Source organism: Saccoglossus kowalevskii, chromosome 2 (assembly GCF_978046115.1).
Source record: "Saccoglossus kowalevskii chromosome 2, keSacKowa6.1, whole genome shotgun sequence".
NCBI lineage: Eukaryota > Metazoa > Hemichordata > Enteropneusta > Harrimaniidae > Saccoglossus > Saccoglossus kowalevskii.
This window is the reverse complement of record NC_140642.1, coordinates 16,181,804-16,205,963: the sequence shown is the minus strand read 5'-3', so window position 1 is coordinate 16,205,963 and position 24,160 is coordinate 16,181,804. Positions and strand designations below refer to the sequence as shown.

Here is a 24,160-nt window from a genome sequence, read left to right as displayed (position 1 = left end):
AGTATTCCTTGCTAATACCATAGGTTTTATTATTATTTTATTTGACCTAATTTGTTAAATTGATAGCCATTTTGTGTAAAATTGACAGGGTGATTTCAATTAACTTGTGTCCTGTGCATACCGTTTTTTGTTTGAGAATCGAACAAAAATGGACGACTGGCGGCCATTTGGTGTTGTGGGGTTTTATCATAGTTTCACAGTCTGTATGTGTGATTATAATACATTACAGCATTGAAATTGATAATGATTGGTAGACTTGTGATATATCTAGATGTTACTTGTACAAAGCATTGTCAATGCTTGTTTTTGAAGCTTTTTGAAAGTCATCAATGCCCATACTATCAGCAGTAGTTGATCACTGTGCACCTTGGGAAGTACTTGCTTGTTAGCGTTTCTGTACACTATTTCTACAACCACATAATCAGTCTGATTGGTAAACAATTTCCACACATCATGCTTTGCTCAAATTTGTACATATTTCATACATAATACCCTGTTTTGGATTTTGTCAAAACAAATGATAATAGGATACATATGCTCATCATGTTTGTTTCAACTTGACGGACTCAATTTTACGGACAAGTTTATTATCTTGTGGTTATAACTCAGAAGTGCACAAATACATCTATAAGACACCATTTTGATGTAAAGAGATGGTGTAATTTGTGCATCATTAGCACACATCAGTAGTCTCAATAATCAAAAATGCAATAAAATATTTCTTTATATTTGACTGCGGATAAACAACTAATTTGTTTTCGATCATTATAAATATACAGACATTTGATCTACTGGGACTGTTATTCTGTGAAAAAGTGCTTGAATGTCACCTAGAAAGTGACAAAACTGAGCAATTTCATCAAGATAGTGATTACATGAACAAAATTGCATATTGCATCCCTAATTTATCCCAAACCTTTTGTTACGCAGCTTAATCAGTATGCAAATCAAATCAATTGTCTTTCATTCGTCACTTGGCCTGGTTATGTAAACGGACACAGGGTAATGAAATAAATGAGATTTAATAGTCTTCACAGAAATATTTGGTGTTACATGTGTTGAAACTTAGGGGTTGTGCAAAAATGCTACAGAAAAAAACCCATCTAAGTGAAGAAACAAATAAGTGCAAAACTTTTCTCCTCACCCCCATAGTTTTTAATGGTCATTCCCTTGTTGCCTTAGTTGCTTCCTAAGCATTCAATGTAAACGAATCATACATCATATTGACATAAAATATGTCTTCTCTTCCATAGAAAGTATCCCTATTGTATCCGAATTTCTCGTGCATTAAAAAATATTTCATTTCATAGTTGTTGTTTTTAGAATCAGGTGTTGAAGAATTCAATATTTACTTGCAATATTATAATTTGCATATTATCTATTGTTGCTGCCATCTGCATGCATAAATTCTCACATTTAACATAATGAATGATTGCTCACAGCCAATGGTTGAACTTCACAATTACATATGAACCAACAATCAGAGCATTTTTTTTCAGCAGTCAAGATTTTCATGAAAATAAGACAAGCATGGATAATTTCAGCCATTTTCCGCAGACTCGCAAACATTGCGTTATTCACCCTGAACCTCCTTTTCATCATGATTCATCGTTCAATACCTTGTCCATAATTAGGGTTGCCTGAAAACAGACATCAATCATGGAATCAGGTCGGCTAATCAGTCTGACTCATCAATGACTGAATTACAGCTAAGGTGTTAGAAACATCTCTGGCTTCCACACAGTGTAAAGCCTTTTACTTTTCTGTCATCAAAAAGATCAATCATCTGCTTCTCAATCTACACTCCCTATTAGTATGCATTATGCAAATGATATGCAAATTTAAAATGTTAATTGTACATGCAGTGCTTTGTGTTTCTCTGTATCTGCATTTTTTTAAGTTAGCTGATGTACGATTTATTTTTGTCACATAAAATTGTATTTGCACAGGATGTTCTTTATTTGTAAAATAATTCAATTTTGTGTAATTGAACAAGGGGGGCAATGCTCATGTAATTTGGGATACATCCTGCAATTCATTTACAAAGTACTTTAGAATTAGCTATTTTTTGTGTTTTTTTCTGATTACAGTAGCCAGTCATAGAAATAATAACTGCTATTTCCTGTCTGTGGGAATTGCCTTGTTTCCATGATTATTTGAAACTGATTTAATGAATAGCATCTGTATGAGTTGCTCTCAGGTGAAATGTGGTTTTCCATATCCACCCTATCAGTAGAGAATCTTATGTATCTGTCTATTCTATTATTTCATTCCATCTGTCATCCATGCTCTTGTGTATACTGTATGTGTGTCTATATTACCCCACTCCTATTTTCTACTCAGTTTGCCTGGTTTGTCTACCCTATTCTATCTTTGTCTTCTATGTGTTGTTATATTCTGTTCCATATAATAGCATTCTTAGTCTAATTCTTTGCATTTTTATTTCATTCTGTTTCTTCCACTCTATCCTATCCTAGCTTAGCTTAGCCTAGCCTGGTGATTTATTCCATTATTCAATCCCATAATACTCAATATTCTTTTCTATATTAGTCTAGTCACTTGTTCTATTCTATTCAATGCTATAGCTCAGCCTATTCAATCTTTGTCATATTTTCTACGCTTCTTTTCCAACCCATTTTATTAAAAACAATTTTCTATATTAATTGGTTCTAATCTTTTCTATCTCAGCATATCTTTAGTATGTATTCTACTTTTTTTTTCATCCCATAATATTCACTATTCTTTTCTATATTGAGTATTCTAATCCAGCTTACCAATTTTTCTCTTTTATTCCATTATTTTTTCTATCCCATAATATTTCAATATTCTATTATGTCTTTGTCATTTATTCTACCATTCTTTTTCATCCCATAATATCCACTATTCTTTTGTATTTGAGTCTTCTATTCTAGTCTAGCTAATTTTTGGGTTTTATCCAACTATTCTTTTCCATCCCATATTTCATATTTCAAAATTCATCTATTCTACTATTTTTCTCCATCCCATAATATTCCTGTCTATATCAGCCAAGTCTACTATCCTATTTACTGTTTTTCTTCCCATCTCATATCGTTTTTTACTATATTCTATTCTATTCTATTCTATTCTATTCTATTCTATTCTATTCTATTCTATTCTATTCTATTCTATTCTATTCTATTCTATTCTATATTATACTTTTGCATTTTCAATTGCTGTTATATATATATATATATATATATATATATACACATTCTAATGATACCTGGCATTGACATACTAGTATTTTAGGGCTATATAACTCAGCTTTATGCCTTAATTCCAGGCTACAGCCTCAATTATAAATGCATAGAATAGCTAACTCCAGTCTCTGATTTATTTTACGTGATTTCAATTTTTATCGTACATGCAGACTGATCATTTCTGCATTTCAATTTCAGATTGCTAAGAGTTTTTGGCTTAACGTAATCGCAGGTAATTTCTCAGTCATCCACCGCTTAATCCTCCACAATCCCCTTTCCATATTACACATAATGTAAGCATATCTAAAAAAATATGAATGGCAGTATGCCATTTTTCCAATAAGACTTTGCCTTTTGATCTGCTTAAAGGCAACAAATAATTTATCAGTTTAGTTTTCATATTTGGACACAGTGATGGAAAATAATATTTTAATAGTGAACACCATTTGTAATAAGTTTTTGAAAATCTAATTTGTCTCATTTTAACAATAGATTTTCCACGCTTTGTGTTTTTGATGCATACTTGCCACACTCTGACATATTGAATAGTTTGGACGGGTGATCCATCATATCTGTGGAAAAAAAGAGTTTGGGAAAAAATAGGAAACAAAACAAGCGTTAATAAGTGCCCCATCTATGCATCATATCCTGACAATGAACAATTTTGTTTTTCATTTTAATCGAAAAGCATATATACATGTGGGATTCTGGTATTGTAACAGTGTAACAGAGGACAACAATTAACCTTATCATAGTTTATGAGAGTGACAATGTGGGTGATAGATACATCATGTCACTTTTGATTACATGCGCGCTGATTCCTTTGATCAGATATTGACACCAGCTATTTGATCATATTCTCATTACAGTGCTATTTCAAGCAACATTCATTCACTCATTGATAATAAGGCACATTAGTACACAATTAGTGTCTTTGTGTGATATTTGACTATGTTTAAAGGGTTTCAAATTTGTATATTTGAATTGTAAAGGCAGTGTTTTATTTGTTGAATTAAGATCAAAATTTAATTGATGAAAATGCCATGTGTACAAAAGCTAAAATATAAATGTGATCCTGTAGGGTCTATGCCTGAACACATGCTTTGTATTTGCATGTCATAAACTTTAAAACTTGTATCAATGCTAAGGCCTGAAATAGAAATATAGTTAGATTTTTACACAGCAACCAGTGTTCACTGTTGTGAACCCATCAACACCCAAGACCTGTTCTGTCAATGAGTTTTTAATCCAAATTAACATCATGGTTTTTTATAAATGAGTATTATAAAATTGTCATTAGGCTCCAATTAGAAGACCCAGAGATAAATTAAGAGAATGGTGTGGCACATAGATCATGTAATTCTCTTTAAAAAATTTTTATAAATTCTTTTAATCCTAAGTCTATATATTTGCTTCAAACATCTTGCTTGTTAAGTAAATAGGTTTTCACTGAAGTCTAAAAAATGTGTATGATTTCTCTTATTAGTACAATGCAGTATAATAGTATTTGACTTGGCTATTGTTCTGTGTTCATGCTTTGATCAGCAGAGGGCATCAAAATTATTTCAGATAAATATATAAATGAGAGATTTGGTATGTCCATAGCCTAAGCATGTTGTACCAGACAGTATGAGCACAAGTAAAATATGCAATATGGTTCTCATTCAGTCACGTATGGTTGATAATTTGATAGAGATATACCATTTAGATGTCATGTTTGTCTTCGAGAGACACGTTTATAGAATTCACTCACACTTAGAAATACTGTAAAATATTTGTGAGTCAAGAAAAATTGTAAAATTTTGTTCGATTGAAAATTTAGTCGTCTACGACACTTTTTACAAATTGATTGGATGCACAATATTTGTGTATGAACCAGAATGGGTTGGATTATTTATATTGATTTCAAGAAAATCTTAAATTGTTAGTTGGGGGTGTCTTAACATGCATAATACTATATCAAACTTTTTTTTTAAATAAATTTTGTTTATGATAGTATGAAACAATGGCGGGCTGAATCAATTAAAAGAATTCAGTACCTGTGGTCTATGAAGAATTCATGTTGATTGTTTTTACTGTTGTTTCTTTTTCTATAAATCTATATGTATACCACATATGGACAATGAGTCTGGTTATTGGCAGTTCATCCCTGTCTGAAATATGTATATAATGTTTTTTAGTCTCCGTTCGGATGCAGTCTGAAAACAAGGACTTAATGATTGACCTCTGTGCGTCTGGGTCTCTATGTGTTTGTGTGTGCGTCCGGACCTATATCTTAAACATGCCTAGCCCAATCACATTCAAACTTCACACATATATCGTACATAATATTTCACATATGCACATCAATTTGTTTCATGATCTGATTTAAGATGGCTGAATGACGGCCATTTTTGTGCTGAAAATCATCAAAATCAAGCATTTATGGATGGATTTTGTTGGTGCATACGTGGGACATTATGGGCTTTCGATGCACGTCATTTTTTTTCCTGATCAGATTTAAAATGGCCAACTGGTAGTAATTTTGTTTTAATGAATGCAGTTCTAGTGCCACATCTCTGCCATGCTTTGACTGATTGTGGTCAAATGTTATATGCATTGTATTCATTATAGATTATGTCATAGATATATAAATATATTTGTTTGACTATCTAATTCAAAATGGCCAAGTGGTGGCCATTTTATTTCTAAAAAAATCATCAAAAATAAAGCATTTCTGCATTTCGGAACCAGATCTTGGTTGTTTATGGATGGATTTTGTTCAAGATTGGTACATACACGAGACATTATAGGTCCTTGATGCACTTCATTTTATTTTTCAAATCCGATTAAAAATGGATGACTGGTGGCCATTTTGTTTTAATGAATGTTGTTCTAGAGCCGTAACTCTGACATGATTTGACTGATTATGTTAAAATTTGATATATTCATTATTAATCCTGTTATAGATATACAGATATATGACCATTTTGACAATATGGACAAGTACTCGTTTGGCGACTGAATGTCAATCATTTCAGTGTTAAATAATCACCATAATCACTATATTGAACTATATTACTATAAACAAAACTATATATCTTAAGTTTGATAACTAACAGGGACTGTGCCATGCATGGCTTGTTTGTCATAGCCCTCTCCACGAACCATCAAAAATATGTGGTTTATTCAATTTATTAATGTATGTTCTATATCAAAAAACAAGACAAGCAAGGTATGTATTATTGATGAAATGATTGGTACCCCTTAAAAGTGTTCACTTCAAACGTATGTCGCAATATGCCTCTAATGTTACAGTAAAAGAATAAACATGTTCAGCATATGGTATCCCCTACTAATAAAAGAAATATTAGCACTACAATGAAACCATGCATGCTCACTAAAGTGACAGTAACGTTGGGATTCCGTCTATACAATCTGAACTAACTTTGTTTTACATACATGTATTACAAATCTTGGAGATGTACTGTATTTTCTCTTATAATAGAAATGCAACTCCTATAGTAGCCTGAATTTAATGTTTGCTGGATCATTAAAGCATGACTTATTTTGACCATAAACACACGTCTATCAAGTTCTTCTAACAAGCAAATACAGTAAAATAAAAATTTTCCCTTGGATTTTATTTTCGCTGAAGGGATGATTCAGTGAAAATATAATCAAACAAATACACATTTTTTCCTATATTTTACATTCAATTGTCAAAAATCAAGGCACCCAAAAAGTCTATGCAGTAAAAAATTAATTCCAGCTAAAATAAAGCATTTTATAGTATGTATTTCTAATAAACAATAAAATTAATTTATCATTTGCGCTGTCTGGAAAGTATACTAGTTATTTTATTAATGCATCTTATTATTTTGAGGTTCCCATTCCCGCTTGATACCATTACTATATTGTCCTCACAAATGACCAACTATCTTTCTTGTCAGTCTGCATCTATACTCCTTAATTGCACCAAGCTTCAACAGGTATGACATAGATCAGCATGGACAGGTGTCCAAAGGGAAGAGGTGCTTTTATGTGTGGCTAGGTACATGGCCTTTATCATGGCTGAAAACCATATTCCTTACTTGGTCAGATATTTAGAATTTGAAAATTACACATAATTGGACTCTTAATACAAATATTGGTACAGCGACCCCAATATTTGTTCTCATCCTCAAAGCAAACAGAATTTCAGAGAATACCTGTTAAAAAATATGTGTTAATAATTTGTAGAATGTTGATCATGTCATTTATATCACATTATGAAGAAGTTTAAACAGGGTTCTCTTCAATACTAGTGTAACGTGTGGCCCCAAAACTCAGATATGGGAAGCTTGTGTTGTACAAGTGTTAGTAACTGGGTTTCACTCACTCATTCGTCAATTATAATTATCCTGCTAATATCATACAGGATCCCTGCCCCAACTTTAAAAATTCTCTTAACATCTGTGGCCTAATGCTTGATAAATCCTAATGAGAGCACTAATAAAGTGTCACTTATTTTAATAACAGAGATATTATACGTGTTTCAGGAATTACACCATTCTCTAGATTTAATCCTCTTTCCCCTGGGTCATTAAAGTATAAGTTGACCACTTCACCAGATATCCACTACAACTGTCTCCATTATCACCATGGTTCTCGTAATTCTGTTTCTATTGTCATTTACATGTAGTATTTTATTTGTTTATGCATATAAACATCATCATGTGTGTGACGCAATAATGACTGTTGTGGATAGAAAGATAAGTGTATCTGCATCAGGTGTTGATGAGATATCCATTTTGTTAGGTTGGCTTAAAATTGTTTGGTTCTACATCTTGTCTACCTCTCAGTGGCATGATTGCACTATTATCCCCCCACTCAGACTGTTGACTCGCCAATTCCAATATTTACTGCTGGGTTGTTAAATTACAGTAATTGACGTTTAAGAGGGAATGATGATTAATTGCAAGTGGGATATTTGTGAGAGAATTATGGTCAAAATTAGCACAAGTATACCAGCTGACCCCGCTTATCCTTAATTAATCAATTATGCTGTCATTTCCCATCATAACATTGCTTAATTACCATAATAATTAACTCTTGGAGTTATTTTTGTTATTAATCATTTTGTTAATAGTGTATCATAAAATTAGTCGAGAGAATTGCAGTTGAACTTCCCGTTGTTTTCTTGTTGTTGCCTATTAACCAAGTTTACAAAATGTGTGTTTCGCCTGGTGGTTGAGGTTACATGCTGTTGTCACCCAACCCTACCATACACACTTGTCATGAGTTGAAACTACAATTTTTCTGATTACATGTGCAGCAAATTTACTTAGAGCATTTAGAGTTCAGTGGGCTATGAGACAAATGCAGAATGTATACAACACAGACGATAAGTGTCTTAGTATTATTTCAGCCTCAGAAGACAATATTTTTGTTGTACCAGAAACACATTGTATTCAAATTTAATAACAACAGATTGAAATATTTTTCTGAAGATAATATTATTTTTGATGTACCGTGGTTCAATTTGATCTGCATGATCATAATATGATTATTTTGACGTAAGTACTAAAATTAGGAAGCTATTCAAAATGCATAATCATAATCATAATTTTTTCTTGACCTTTTATTTAACACTATCAAATTATTCAAAATTATTTATCAGACCATATGCCCACTGCTAGTTAAAAACCTTCAGGAAATACTTGTGAGTCCAGCCATTGCTTGAGCTGTTCGGTTTGTCTGTCTGCTATCTATAATTACAATAATCACAGTTTACAGTGTGATGTTCCTGATTGCCAATCACTATCGTGATTGGTCATAAATGATTCCACAGTCACTATCGTGATTGGTTGTAATGAAACATGCAATGATCATCGTGATTGGTTAATTATGATTGTACAAAACCAACTCACACCGGATGAACTATCTATTTGGGGGATTTGGGCAACCTGGATGCTAATAAAAAGTTAATTGGGGATACCAGAAAAATGTTTCATACAAGGTTTAAACTGGATACGTATTAACTTAAACTAAAAGTGAAATGAAGAACTTATTATACTTATTTCAACGTCAGTTGTCGAGCAGGGCTTATATGAGTGATTGTCCATCATCGTGAATATTTTTGTCATTTTTGGTAAAAAGTGATATTTTCAACTTCTTCTTGAAAACAAGGCTGATTGCTTTGATATAATACACATAGGGTACTACAGGTGGACCTCTCTCAGTTTTGTTTATTTCATAATATCTACAATTCTCTAATTTTGATGAATATTTTTGTAATTTTTGTAAAAAGTGATATTTTTGACTTCTTATTGAAAACTTATTGAAAGTCCGATTGCTTTGATATTATACATATATGTACTGCAGGTGGACCTCTCAGATTGTTAATCTTCAATTCTCTAATTATGATGAATATTTCTGTCATTTTGGTAAAAAGTGATATTTTTGACTTATTAAAAAAATCGAGTCTGATTGATTTGATAAAGATACTACAGGTGGACCTCTCTCAAATTTGTTCATTTTGTGATGGTATTTTTTTTTATTGAAATGTGCATTGCTAACAGCGGAGCTATCTCAGCCGAGAGACTGCTTGTTTACTTATTTGTTTGTCTGAATTGAACAATGAATAATTAATCACATTAGATAATGCTTAGAGATGTAATTTGTGACATTAGAAACATTGGTAGCAGGTGGGATAAGATACTTGTAACTAAAATAATAAAATTGTTAACAGATCTCTATAGTTTGAATAGATAAGGGTAATTGATGTCGATACATGTTCATATTTATCGTCATCAAAACTAATCAGTACTTATTTTACAAATTTTATTCAGATTAACTCTGTAATCAGTCTGAGGATCAGATAAACCTTCCAATAAATATTTCAAATTGTTAATCAATACCACCATAACTCATGTCTCTCAACATTTAGAGAAAAGTGCTTTTGTATTAAACTAAAGAACATTCATCTTTCTCGTATTCAAACATGTGTGCCAATTTTCAGTGAGACCTGTCAATAAAAAAAGTAAATTTTCTCAATAATAATGAAAAATTGATACTCTCGCTCAAAGATTAATTATGAAAAAAAAAAAACATGACCTAACAAACACATGAATTATTAGCTGTCCAGTGTTGTGTTTGTTTGCCAGTCTGGATCATGACAAACAATGTTTGTTTTTAAAGTTAATGCTCATATGTCTTTGGTATGTAAACAAAGATATCCAATGTATACATCAAACTTTTTGTTATACCATTTGTCATAATTTTCGTTTTGCTACTCGAGTCTACACAAAGTTGTGTTTCTATTTCTTTTTACTTCTGCATTTTAATGTAAGTGGTAAAATATCGATTAAAGCTCCACAATCGTCACACTACGTACTATTTGATATAGGTCTCATGTGACGTCAAACACACACACACCCCCCACCCCACCCCCACCCCCCGTTAGTATACAAAAAGTGTACTTTTTGTCTATGTGAAATTTGAATGCATGCTACGTGGCAACTTTGTCGCTTTAGCTTCAGATATCTGAGGACATACTGTAAAACCATTAAATAAAGAATTTTTCATTTTGATGATAAGTAAAGTTTGATAAATTAAATCCATGTGAATTATAACAATAATGTTTTATTGTCAAATCAGTGAAATGAAGTGAAAATGCCCAAACGTCAAAATAGTGTGAATCTAAATGGGAGTGAAAATTAATGCTTTCACCTTATTGCATAATGTCTGACCCTAGGTTTCAGAGAGTACACGTTGATAAAGGTATAAATGTTAGCTGTGTGCTATTCAAATAATGAGATTTCATCAATTTTGGCAAGTAGTAGCCAATTTAAAAATAATCGTGCTTGTAGATTTAACAAGACATCCACATCAATTTATCAATTTCCAAATTCAAAAATCTGGAAATGATTTTCTATTCTATCAAGGTTGGTCTTTTCTTCTATATTCCTGGGTTTCCCATTTGATTCACTCCTATGAAAGCTGATTTCAAGTTGTATTTATTAATGAATGCCTGTCACTTGCAATACTATGTGTAATAAAAGGTGACTTTATACACTAGATTTCCACAGTCAAAAGAAACCTTGGAATGCAATATAGAAAGTGCAAATAAGGCTCATCTAAAATACTAATGTCCACATGCTAAATTTTGTTTAAACAAAGCAAATCTAAAAATGAGAAAGTAGTGCCATTCTCCCTAAATTTAAAACTTCTTATAAACTTCCTGATAACGCTTTTCTGATGCCTCAGTTGACACATGTATTATTGGTTGGCGATTGTATTAATTAAGAGGGAATAATCTTACAAGAGACAAGAACAAGCCTCTATAAATACTCGCAAAAACAAATATGTAACCCCTTTAAATTAATTCCATTTAAATTCATTTTGTTTGTTTGTTTGTTTGTTACACATTGCTTGTAATCTTTATCAGGAAATGATAATCCCATTGTCTTTTCCATTGTGTTTTGGGTTTTTAAAGTGAAATTCTCCAGTGTATTCAGGGTTTTTGTGTCCACAAAAGCATGCCATATGGCATGGTGTAGAGCCTAAAAACTCCTTCTGGGATGTGTTTGCATATGCATGAGGCACAGCATGCAGCAAAATAGATATTATGCTTATTCGTTCCTAAATTGGTGCTGCATCAATTACACAGATTGTGTCATTCGACCCCCCCTACATGTTATATTCTCAGGTTTAATTTCGGAGTCAAGTGAGATATGAGAGGGGGGGATAAATCACTGGATTATAGTTTCATTTTAATAGAATATAGTCTGTTTAAAAGCATAATTTGAAATGACAATTCTCATTGTGCGTTATTCAACTCTGGCATACTCTGAACAGGTTAGGGGAATGTAGCAACTTATTATTATGTAAAATTATGCAACAAGGTTGACCCACTCCTGATTGTTGGTGACAGGTAGCAATTAAATACATAAAAACAGTATGACTAGTTGTCAATCAAATGAACGCAAACTGTTACGTTTGTCTGGATGTTGGCAAAACTAGTACAATTTGTCAGTGTTTTATATTCAATTCTCAGCTCAACATGGAACATTTCTATTATCAAAAAATTATCCTCAATTGTAGGGATTAAATTTTTATAATTTGATGGAAGTTATCTGTTGTTTGTCATTTGTAAACGCTTCATGAAATGAGTGAAATGTTGTCGAGGGATGATTTAAATTTCCAGTCATATTCTCCTAAAATGACATCAAGGATCCTGAGATCAAAGTATAAGAAGATCTTGGGAAAATTGATTCAGACAGATTGCAGGTGAGGGTTAACAAAGGTCAACCAATAAAGCGTCTAAACTTGTTTATTGCCTTTCACTAGATATGGACTTTTTTTTCATGGGATTTATAATCTTTTAGTATGCCTCCTTCGATTATTATTAATAAAATTAAATAAAAAAACAAACAATGAAGTGTGTTGTTTCCAGCATTTTCATATATTTGGTAAAGATAATTAAGATCAAACTCTATTTTTCTTGAGTGAGAAATGGTGTATGTATTCACAAACAAACCAACCTTGTATTTCCTCTTCACTAGCTGTGATTGTTCAACTTCTCTGATATATTGATTGCAAGAGACTTTTCACAATTCTCACTTCATGCTTTTTATAGAAAACTTTACACTATAAAAATTTTAGTTTTAATTTTGTAACTGTGATAGGATTCTAAATGTATCCAGAATGTGACTGTGTCATGTTGCCTTGGATTCATTCGTTTTTATCATTTAATTTTAACATGTTTATTGTCCAAACTTTTCTCTAGCTACTCACAAAATAGATAACATCTGCTTTCTTGCTTTCTTTCAAAGCGTTGTTGAGAAACTATGCAATAGAAAATAGTTGTCCAGAATTGATGTATAACAAGCACTAACTAGACATGTTAACAGTACCCAAGTTTATTTGACAGAAAAACTACATCTAGTGAAATGTTCTTCTTTTACCGAATCATACATGACAAGAGAGCTTTGTGGCTGATCTAAATTTATCTTGAAGTAAGCGCCTCAAAGTGAGAAGAAGACTAGCTCACTCCACTTTATTAACTCGGTGTTTTTTTACTTTATTCCACAGATGAAGATGAGATGAGAAGTCGGGGCTATGATAAAACTCCTGATATTAAATTAGAAGTCCCAATTGGTAAGCATAGGGCAGCAAACTGCAGCTAAGCGTATCTGATCTTATCCTAATGAGTTTTCTAAGTTGGTGGTAAGACATCCATTATGGTATGGGTCTCTGATAACCTTTATATTTGGTGGCAAACCTGCGTCAGACATAGTGACTGGGATTATAACACTCCCGTCACTCAGGGTCAGTTGAACTCAAGCTTTTTTCATTGGCAGATGTATTCCTCATCTAATGTCACAGCAATATTGGTAATGTAGGCAAAGAGGAAGATATTTTTAGCTCTGCTGTCGACTTTGAGCAAAGCTATTCATATAACTGCTAGTACACCAGTGTAAACTTTCACATTTTTAACTTTTTCCATGTTCTGTAGTGTATGAATTTCGTACTCAATACAAAAGTACCTTGACTGTTTTTTTCTCAGATTTGTTCATTTTGTGTTAATACCTTCAATTCACTCATTTCAGTGAATATGTTTGGTAAGAAAACTTGTTCTTGAAAACTGCATGCCCAGTTTCTTTAATATTTTATATTTAGGTAACTTTGGTGAAACTATATTGGATTTGTTCATTTAGTGAGGATACACTCAATTCTCTAATTTTAGTGAATATTTATTTTATTCTCATGGAAAAAAAACTATTTCATGTGTCTTTTTGAAAACTACCGATTGTTTTGACATTTTATATGTGCGTGTCTTGGATTGACGTTATCACATTGATTTGATTCATTTTTCTGTCAGATAAATTCATTTAGTGTTTAATTTTCTTATTTTAGTAAATAAGTAAATATTGAAAATGGCTAGACTGATTGATTTGATATTCTTTTCTCGTGCATCAGGCACAGCAGAGCTATATCAGCCAACAGGCTGCTTGTTCATTATTTCTTCCTGATTCAAATGCTCACTTGTATCGAGCAATTTTAGTTTGTGGTGATATTCAAATACATTCAAATTTTCTATTTTTGTGCAAAATTGGAAGATAATTTGTCAAATACTGTCATTGTTTGCTAGTCAGGTGGTATGGTTATATACAGCTTTGTTTTGAAAGTTAGAAAAAGAAAATGCTTTAGATCTGAAAACTTGTTAGTATCACCAATAAATGAATAAATAAATATAACCATGTCGTCATTTATGAGATAAACCTGCATAATCTTATCCACATTTTTCAACAAATTTGGGAGATTATGTACAATTTGGTCCAAAATTATTCAAAAATACCAGAAATTGGGCTAAAGAAATGTATGGTGTTCAAAGGGTTATACTATTGGATGGACAAGAGTCCTCTGCTATTCATCATATCAAAATGTACCACTTCTAATATTCCATAAATCACTTTTCAAAATGCATGTTTTTCCTTGAAAAAGATTTTTTTTTGCAGCTGTTGATGGACAGGTAGTGAACTGGATCGAAAGTAAAGCATCTTTTGGTGATGAATACAGTCATAACACATACTTGAAAGACCAGTTTTGGAGTTACTGGAACAGGTCAGTTTTTCTCACCTTCCCCCTCAGTAAAAATCTACATCTGGTATGATTAGCTGAACTTTTGCCTGAAGAGGAAAATGTTAATGGCGCCACCAAGTGTTGAAACAAGGAAATGTTATGTTGGCTGCAAATGTTATCAGTGGGTAGAATGAAAATGGATTAATAACTTTGGGATTAACACTTAGGGGGAGGCTCCATGAATGTAAATATCATTTTAGACTTAATGACTCAACACAACTTATTGAAATGGTTTGTTGTTTACATAAATCATACCTTATATGGTTATGTTAAAATTTGGTGCACTCGCTATATAGATTCAGTCTACAACAAATAAAAAAAAGAATATTCTATTCTACCACTTTGTTGCATTACATTCGAAAATGAAACCGCATGCTGATTATTAATGAATAAGTCTTTTTTTTGCTGGTTGAGTGCGAAATTATTTAAATATAGGGACATGTTTATCCTAACAATTTTTTTTCATAACAGCACTTCCCGTATAAGTTACAGTGTTACTTTTCTCACCTATGTATGCTTGTTTGGAGAAATGTGCTAATGACAATTTTATTCAAATTAAATCATGATCTTACAAGGTAACACTCTCTGGCCTTATGTCCTGAATTCACAGTGGTCTACTAATGCTGGGGATTGGGGGAGGGCTCTTTCTGATGTAAAGTATATTATTTTTTATCCACAGACCTACATTTTACATGCTTTTTATAGTGGTTTATAAACATACTGTGCATAATTTTTTTTTTATTTCTACTTGTTTAACTGTAAAACAAGAGGTGGCATCACGAAATTTTACATGGGGGGGGGGGGTCCTGCTTACCATCCCATAGGTGCTAGTGATCGCGCAATTTTTTTCCGGGGGGGGGGGGGGTGGTGACTGAAAAACATGACAGAACATTTTGGAACTTTGGTTTATAACCTTATTTCTACATGTATCTAGCCATTTCATTGCTCAATTCTACAAACTACAATGACCATAAGAATGCCATTATTTTATTTTATTTTCCACTCATCAAACACATCATATAATGATGTTAATATTCAACTAAAAGTAATAACCAGTCATGAATAAAGTAATTGTGTTCTTTGAATATTTAAAGTAACTAATTCTCTTGACAATTTAAAGTGTAACAGACGAGTGAAACCAAAGTTATTTTAAAAATTTAGGAAAGGTTAGTCTCTGCAACCACAGACCATGCTACATGGATTTTGGGAGGGCATGGGGGTTCTCAGTCTAATTTTTCCAACTGGCCACCAGAGGGGGTTGTTGCACTGTAATGAAACCATGAACTAGTTGTTTTCAAGTCTTACTGCTACCTCCTTGTTATTTGTCACTTACAATCTTGAACTTGAATTGTTGATATTTTAGCTCACTGATAATATCACAAGTTTTGTCTTCTACTGAAATTAAAGTCACATACCTTATTTTGTCATGTTGTAGTAGCTGCTGCTTTCAACTCTAAATCTGTTGTCACATTTATATTCATTTAATCAATAATTTTGTCAAAGTCACATGTACATAATCTCAAAATTAATTAAGTTATTTAAATAACAAGTTTTTTTCACTCTGAGCTTCATTGTAAATTTAGACATTAATATACATTTATCTTATGTATCAGTATCTATATATCAAAATTTAAAAAATCCCCACAATCAATTCAAGTTAGTTAGTGGTGCGTATTCTTCATCCCTACTAAACTTGCTGGCATTGGTGTGTGTAAATAATAATTTATTTATTATCCCAATTCAAGCTTGAATGTTTTATCAGGCCATAAAAATATCTTGTATCAAAGTTACTATTTGTTTTGCATGGTCCAGTTGTGTTTGTTTTGTGATAATTATTGTGGTAAAATATTATGACATTTGTGAGTGCGATAATAAGTTACATGTTTTAAAATTTAACTTGTTACACGTGACAATGTGTGTGACATAGTTTTTATTATAATATGCAGGTGACACATATGTAAGGTAAGCCTGTAACATCCATTAATAGACAGCGTTTAAAAATAAAACATGTGATGGTGGTCTGTACAGGCCCTGCATATAATGCCTCGGTATTGACATGTCTTTTATCACAATTCTATTTAGTGCAGAGAAAATATTGTTTTGTTTTGTTGCGTGTTTTTTTTTTTAAACTAATTTCAAGCAGAATTTTGGGTTCTGCTGGTGCCCAGTGATCATTTGAAATATTATTTTTCAACCTCTGAGTGATTTTTACAACAATGGTTGGGTTTATTATTATCTACTATCAAATGCTGGTGTAAACATATCATTTGAATAAATGTGACTGCTACATGTACAATATATTGGTGGGTTTAATCCTATGAATTTTACATCATACCAGTAGTCTTGTTAAAACTCCATAAATCTATATTTTCTCCCTGGCCTATTAGTGTTTCAAAATCGGCTCTGTTGTAAATACTCTAAGGTATTAGAATTTGAGTGTGTGCATGTTTCAGTAGTTATAATATCGCGAGTATGTTAATTAGCCAAAATATTACAGCTGCATGATGTAAAACTATGAACACATCATTTGCTTCTGGTGACACTAGGTGAAGAATTGTCTTGTTTTTCGTGTTGTTGTTTTTTGGTTGCCAAAATCTTTTATAAAATGCAGACTGAGTACATTTCATACACAAGTAGTTTGGCTGCCATTTGGGTTATACATGTCTAGATGAATTACATCATCAATTTGTGCACATTTTTAATCATCGTTTTCCCTGTATTGTATTTTTGCTAATTTTCCTCACAAAATGTTGGATCTGACTAGGGGGGGTATAATTTTATTTCTTTGGCTCAGCTGACAAATTTATGTTGTTTGTGAGTTGTACTAAAAACATGTTTACAAAATTTGTTCTATTAAAAGCATCTATGCATGTAAAATCCCTGTTAAAAAAAATAGCATTAACAAGTCACATTACATTGTATTTATTTGCACCATAAAATATTTATAATAATACATGTAAAGGAACAAATAATATGAATTGTATTTTTGAAATCCTACCAAAACAATAAAATGCACTTTACGTGTGCTGGAGATACCATTCTAATGCTGTGTTACAGAGTGTGTGCTATTGAATTGTTACTATATACTGTAAAAAACATGCTATTTTTGCTGAAGGGATGATTCAGTGAAAATAATATTCAGCGAATATACTTATTTTCATATATTTTACATTCAATAACTCGTCAAAAATCAATGAAAGTAAATTTCACAAAACACCCGAAAAGTTTTTTCAGCGAAAATTCATTCCAACTAAAATAAAGTATTTTACAGTAGTTACTTTTGAATTGCCATCATAAACTGTGTATTATTACATGCGTTTTAAGGTGACAGTTGTAACTATTATCTAGTCAGTAATCTACTCCACTTACAGAAATAATGTAAAATACTTTTTAAGCTATGAGAACACAAATTGTCATGAATTTCATGAGTCTAGCAAAATTATAAACTTGTATAGAAGTAAACCTTCTATGGGGAAATTAAAACCAAGTTAAGTAATTAATGCATTTACAGTATGCTCTTAAATCATGAAAAATTCTGATTGCAAAAATTTAACCACAACATCTTGGCTAAATAGGAATACATACTGTATAGTATATGAGCAAGGTAATATAATAGGTCTACTGTGAAATATTTTATTTTCACTTGGAATTAATTTTTGCTATTTTCGCTGAAAGAATGATTCAGTGAAAATAATATCCAATGAATATACCTTTTTCCTATATTTTACATTCAACTCATCAAAAATCAGAGAAAATAAATTCCATACAAAACACCCAAAAATTCTTTACAGTAATCCAAAAATTCAGTGTTTTATTTACCGTTCTTCAAGGCTTGGTTTTGTTTTGTATTTCAAATTTCATGTTATATTCTTCGTATTGATCTTTTTCAAAAAGAACAAAAAACTGCCTACTTCAAAAGCTTGTATAAAACTTAATTGTAATCGTGAATGATAAGGTAGATTTGGGAATGCATAGCCGATATGCTCGGCTGACAGTGATGTTGTACTTGGTCAACCAGTCTGTTGAATTGTAATTTCCTTGTGATGTCTTTTTTGTTCACTCTGCCACTGTCCCCTACATGTGTAACAATGACTTAGACTTTAATGGATGACATCTTTTATTGACTGGTTGCAACAAAAAAATAAAATTGTAAAGTTATTAATTTAGACTCATGTCACACTTTTTCATAGCCAATGAAGTGTACCACTCAGACTTGTATAGTCATTGAAAAGGGGGGGGGGGCAGAAATTGACTCTATTGAAATCCTTTCATCTGTCTCTTGCTTCTCAGCTTGTTGAAAGACAAATGACAAAGAAATGTAACATCTGGAACTTGATTACATGTTCCTATCTGGAGTGAAAGATTCCATTCACTGTAAGGTCAAGTTCGTTTGTAAACACAACCCTAAAAAAAAAAACAGGATGATGCATGACTTTGTCAATTGCAGCTCTTTTTTTCTCTGTTTCTTCCCAGACTTACTCCTCCTATTGAACTAGTCCTGCCTTCATTAATTGATCGTTCGTATCAACACCTGTAGATGGTGGGTGGATGAGTGGGTGGCAGCTAATGATCACAGCTCTAGCCGACAATGACAGTGATATACATGTCCCCCTTCAGTTCTCTTCTTGCAGCCTGCCAGCTTGTTTTCTTCCCATAGCTACAAGTACTGTAATTGTCACGATTTCATGATTTTATGGCATTCATGAAGGAAATAATTTGTGTAAAGTTACAGACACTTTATGTTGCAAGACCTTAGAGAAATTTTCAGTGCTACAAAATTTTACGATTTTCATTGAATCATGAAATTAAAGCAGACTACATTACTAGTATTACTTGTAAGGTTGCTACCCTTGCTCTATAATAAAGACCCATGTAATATCCCAGTTTAGATATGCAAGAAAAAAGACTTGTAGGATCTAAAACTCAATGAATGACAACACTAATTCAGAATCCACAAAACACATGCAATTGTGTTATTTTGTAATTTTCTTTCTTTTTTTGTGAATGTATGTACTTATTTAAAGTAATAAAAAAAATATTAAAAAAACAAAAACAGGCAATTATCATATTTTTTTCTTTTAAAGAGGCAGCTCTCAATCCCTGGGATTTCTCCATGGACACCATTGTTTATATTATTCCACTAATAGTCTGTTTGTTATACATTTTAATCTACATGTAGTACTGTAAAACGATTAATTATTCACTGGATTTTAATTTTGCTTATTTCGCTGACTGGAAAATGCGCTAAATTAAAACCCAGTGAATATGAACACATTATCTAAATGATAAAACCGTGAATTTAAAACCCACTGAATATGCCTGAAATGGTAAATCATTTAAACCCAGTGAAAATTAAGTAAGTAAATTTACATCAACATTTTGCCTTTCACCCAAACTCAACTTGCAGTACAGAGAATTGTAGTGCAAAAAATGCTGGTATTTGCCCCGATGACCCCTCATTTTTTGCTTGTCCATCATTAGTATGATTAATAGGTGGCATAGTATCCAATTTACTGAATTAATTTAATTCTGTTTATCCTAACATTACAATAATTTATTTTTGTGTTAGAAGGGTTTAACTTAATCACAATACAAGACAATGTCACAAGATTATCGTGGATTAACCTCTAAATATTGTGAATTTGAGTCTCAGTTGTTAGGGAAAAAGTGGTAGTATTTCTAATGCTAAAATTACAATGAGAAAGTATTCTTTGTTTTCTGTCTCTTTTTTTTTTTTTTATTGAAATAATCGATAACTGCTGTAATTTGTGAAAATATACATCATTTAGGAAGATCGATTTGCATTGGAAGATGATTTGTCATTCATGTACATTCACTGTTATGGGTTCAGGTTATTTTGATGAAGAATATGCAAAAAAATAAGTCACGTGACGATTTCAAGAAACAGGACACGTCTCAGTAAATTGTAAAATTTGAATTTTATTATGGTTTCTCTGGTGTATCTCTTCATTTCTCAATGACATACATTTTTGTAAGTTAGTCATATATTGTTATCAATATGATACTCATATTTATTAATGTTATAGACTTTTTAATAAATTGTCATATTTCCACTGTGATATTATTTTGTTTATTATATTCAATTGGAATTCCTTATAGCACTTAGTCTCAATAGCCCAAAATTTGATATGGCTCAAACTCTTAAACCAATACTGTGTTCTTAGTATAAAAAGTCACACTGATGTATGTTGATAATTAAATAAATAGAAATCTCATAATCTTGCATTTACACTAGCGTTTCTTACAAAAGACGTAAATACGATGACCACTGGATAATGACTCACAGATAGGCAATGTTTTGTTTGACCATGTATTTCTGTCTTTTATGTACTTTTTCAATCAAATAATAATAGTTGACAGTTCTGGACTATGTAAAATGTCATAATATACATGCATATAAAACTTGTTGGAACCAAGCGATACATTTCAAGTTTAACTACTGTGTGATGGGACTGTGATTTAACAATGTGTAAATGTCAATATAACAATCTAAATTTCCTGAAATACATACATATTATGAGTATCTACTTCAAAATAAGATAATTTTGTGCTGCTCAAAATCAGTTTAGGACACAAATGCACTTATAACACCTATTGTGATTGGTCGATTGTGCTGCCCCCCCCCCCCAAAAGGGCTTAAACTCTGCCGTATTCAAAACATCATAACCCTGTGTTCACATCTGGTTTTCTCTTACAGTCGCATGTTCACATCTGTTTTTCTCTTACACCAAATAAAGTGATACAAAAAACAGATGTGAACAAGATAAAAGTTGCATCTTTTCAAATCAAGAGAATATAAATTATCATGTAAAAACAAAATCTGAAGCCAGGTGAAGTATGAAAAAAAAAAACAATCATTGGGATAGCCTCCAACCAATTTGTGGATGTGTGCAAGTTTGTACCAGGGATCCCACGCATGCACTATCATGAGTTGATTATCAGATACTCAGGGGGTGTCAGATTTTGAAAGAAGAATTACTGAAACAAAATATACTTGTATACAAATGTTTTTTGACTGCACAAAGCTGCATACATTGGATAAGAAAAGCAGGAAAATAAAATTTACGTGAATATTCAAAAATTTAGTTAAAAACTAAATGAAGGGGGGAAAAATAATTTGTGCAGTTTTTCTGCCATCTCAAGTCCAATCATTGTCTGATTCGCATGGCCGTCCCTATGAACCTGTGTGTGATCGTGTTAGGAAAAGCTGTATTTGACCCCAGTAGAACTGAATGATTTGATTGGGTGGGCCAAGGAGCTGAATCCATCAATCAGTGTAATCCATGGATTTAAAATTTTTGCCATCTAATATCATGTCATAGCTTCACTGACAAAAACATGTTCCCATGGAAATGCATCACAATGCTTGACTATGTTCTCCATTTACCATGGAAACGCACCAGAGCATGCGCTGTTCTGTTTGATTTCATCCAATTCTGCCAAGATATAATGGTGAGGTGAACGCTGAGTAAATGAATCTTGGCTAACGAAGATGTCCTCCAAGAGTCTCTAATAGACCATTTTCCATTTTCTGCAAGATCCTGTGTTATGAGTGAAATTAAACGTTAAAACAGGACAAACGAAGGTCATAGTGACGTCAAAACATTGCATAAGATTAACAAAATTATTTTATTATATATCATATATTTAAGGTGTTTCTCTGCTTAATAATATGCTATACTCATTTGATGATAGGTAATTGTGATCAAGTATTGGGGGAACCTCATCGCCATATTCCCTTCAGAAAGATAAGCATCTCTACATTGAACTATAAAAAAAGTAGTTCAAGTTGTAAATCAAATCATTCATTTTTTGGTGCAGACTTTCACCTTTCATGCATTACGCTAGATCTCACAGTGAAAGGAAAATCACCTATTGTCAACCCCTTACTAACGAAATGTCTGCAGCATGCATATAACCTTTTACAATCAGACCCAATTTACTATTGATGCTGATCCTATGGTGTCTCATCTGTTTCCCCCTTAACCATGCTATATGATGATGAAGAGAAGCTGGACAACTCAAGCCCATCACAGATGAAATCACTTGATAGACAAGGATGCTGACTGGCATATTTCATTAAATCCAGTCTCCCTCAATCTTATCCACCGGAGGTAATTTTCTCAGGGACTTCTTCTGAAGGCAGTTTTTAGGTTACTAATCTTTTGTTCTTTTGTAGAGAGATAGAGAAGGGGGTTGTTTGATGTTTCTATTGAAGCTAGGAGAATACTGTAGCAATCCAAATTATTTGATGGTAAGATGTGGACATGATCTGACAATGTGACAGACTTTTATATGTAATGTACTGTAAATTCTAACATTTTGCTATCAGCGAATTTCCCTATTTGGTAGTGATTACTGGGGTTAAATTTCTCAGAAAGAAATTGTCCCTGTCTGTTGCGTAATTCATAAGAATTAAAGTAGTTTGTGGTATGATTGCATCATTTCATTAAAGTAGTAACAAGTATGTACTGTTATTGCAGTCTGGGTTTTTTCATTTTAGAGCTTATATTTTTACTTACTAAGCATCTGATCCAAGTTTAGACAGTAATAGCATTCAAACAAGTAGTTCATTTTTATTACCCAAAATTCTGTAATTTCATATATTGCGCTTCGTATGTTGATGAGTCGCAACAAGATTATTCACACATAAAGATTATTTCGCAAAACATTTTCTCAGTTTCTTTACATCACACAGTTCATGGGGCACTTCATAGTGGAAGATAGAACGGTGATCAGTATATTTGAACAAGAAATGTAATTTAATACTTTATTTACAACTGATTTGTAACTCATTTATATTACAACAAAATTACAATCTTTAATGAAATAACCTTGTCCACTCATCTACTGCGATTTGAATACCTGCTTGATGAGTGGAATTATTGGAGTTATGAGTTATAACCTGGCGTTCCAAATGTAATGCAGTGAAATGTTTTCAGTTGATCAAGGTAAAATAGATTGAAAATTAATAACACAATACATGCATGTATAATTGTTGGTCAGTGAGACCACAGTCAATCTTTGAAAACATTAATAACATGCATATAGTTATGATAAATATTTAAACAAACCACAGAGTGAAAATATTTGCTCTGTGAACTGAATTGATTTCGCGAGAAACAAAAACTATGAATTTTGTAGCATTGAAAATCTAAAATGAGGACAGAGATTCACAGTAGCTTTCGTTATATATCCTCAAATCATCAAAAACTTGAAAATTGCAAGTGATGAAAACTTGATGGTTTACATTATTTCACTAGTGAAAATCTGGGGTCATGCAGTCTTATCTAAACAATTATAGTGGCCCC

At 32.2% G+C, this 24,160-nt stretch overlaps 1 protein-coding gene across 1 annotated transcript in view; it reads left to right on the top strand.

The window, feature by feature from the left end:
• The window catches only part of LOC102808655 (CDAN1-interacting nuclease 1-like), an 84,393-nt gene that overhangs the window by 42,853 nt on the left and 17,380 nt on the right, over positions 1-24,160 (top strand). Inside the window, exons 9-10 of the mRNA XM_085506567.1 lie at positions 13,278-13,343; positions 14,705-14,810. Of these exons, the coding sequence (XP_085362693.1) occupies positions 13,278-13,343; positions 14,705-14,810 (172 nt within the window). The remainder of the gene's footprint in view (positions 1-13,277; positions 13,344-14,704; positions 14,811-24,160) is intronic.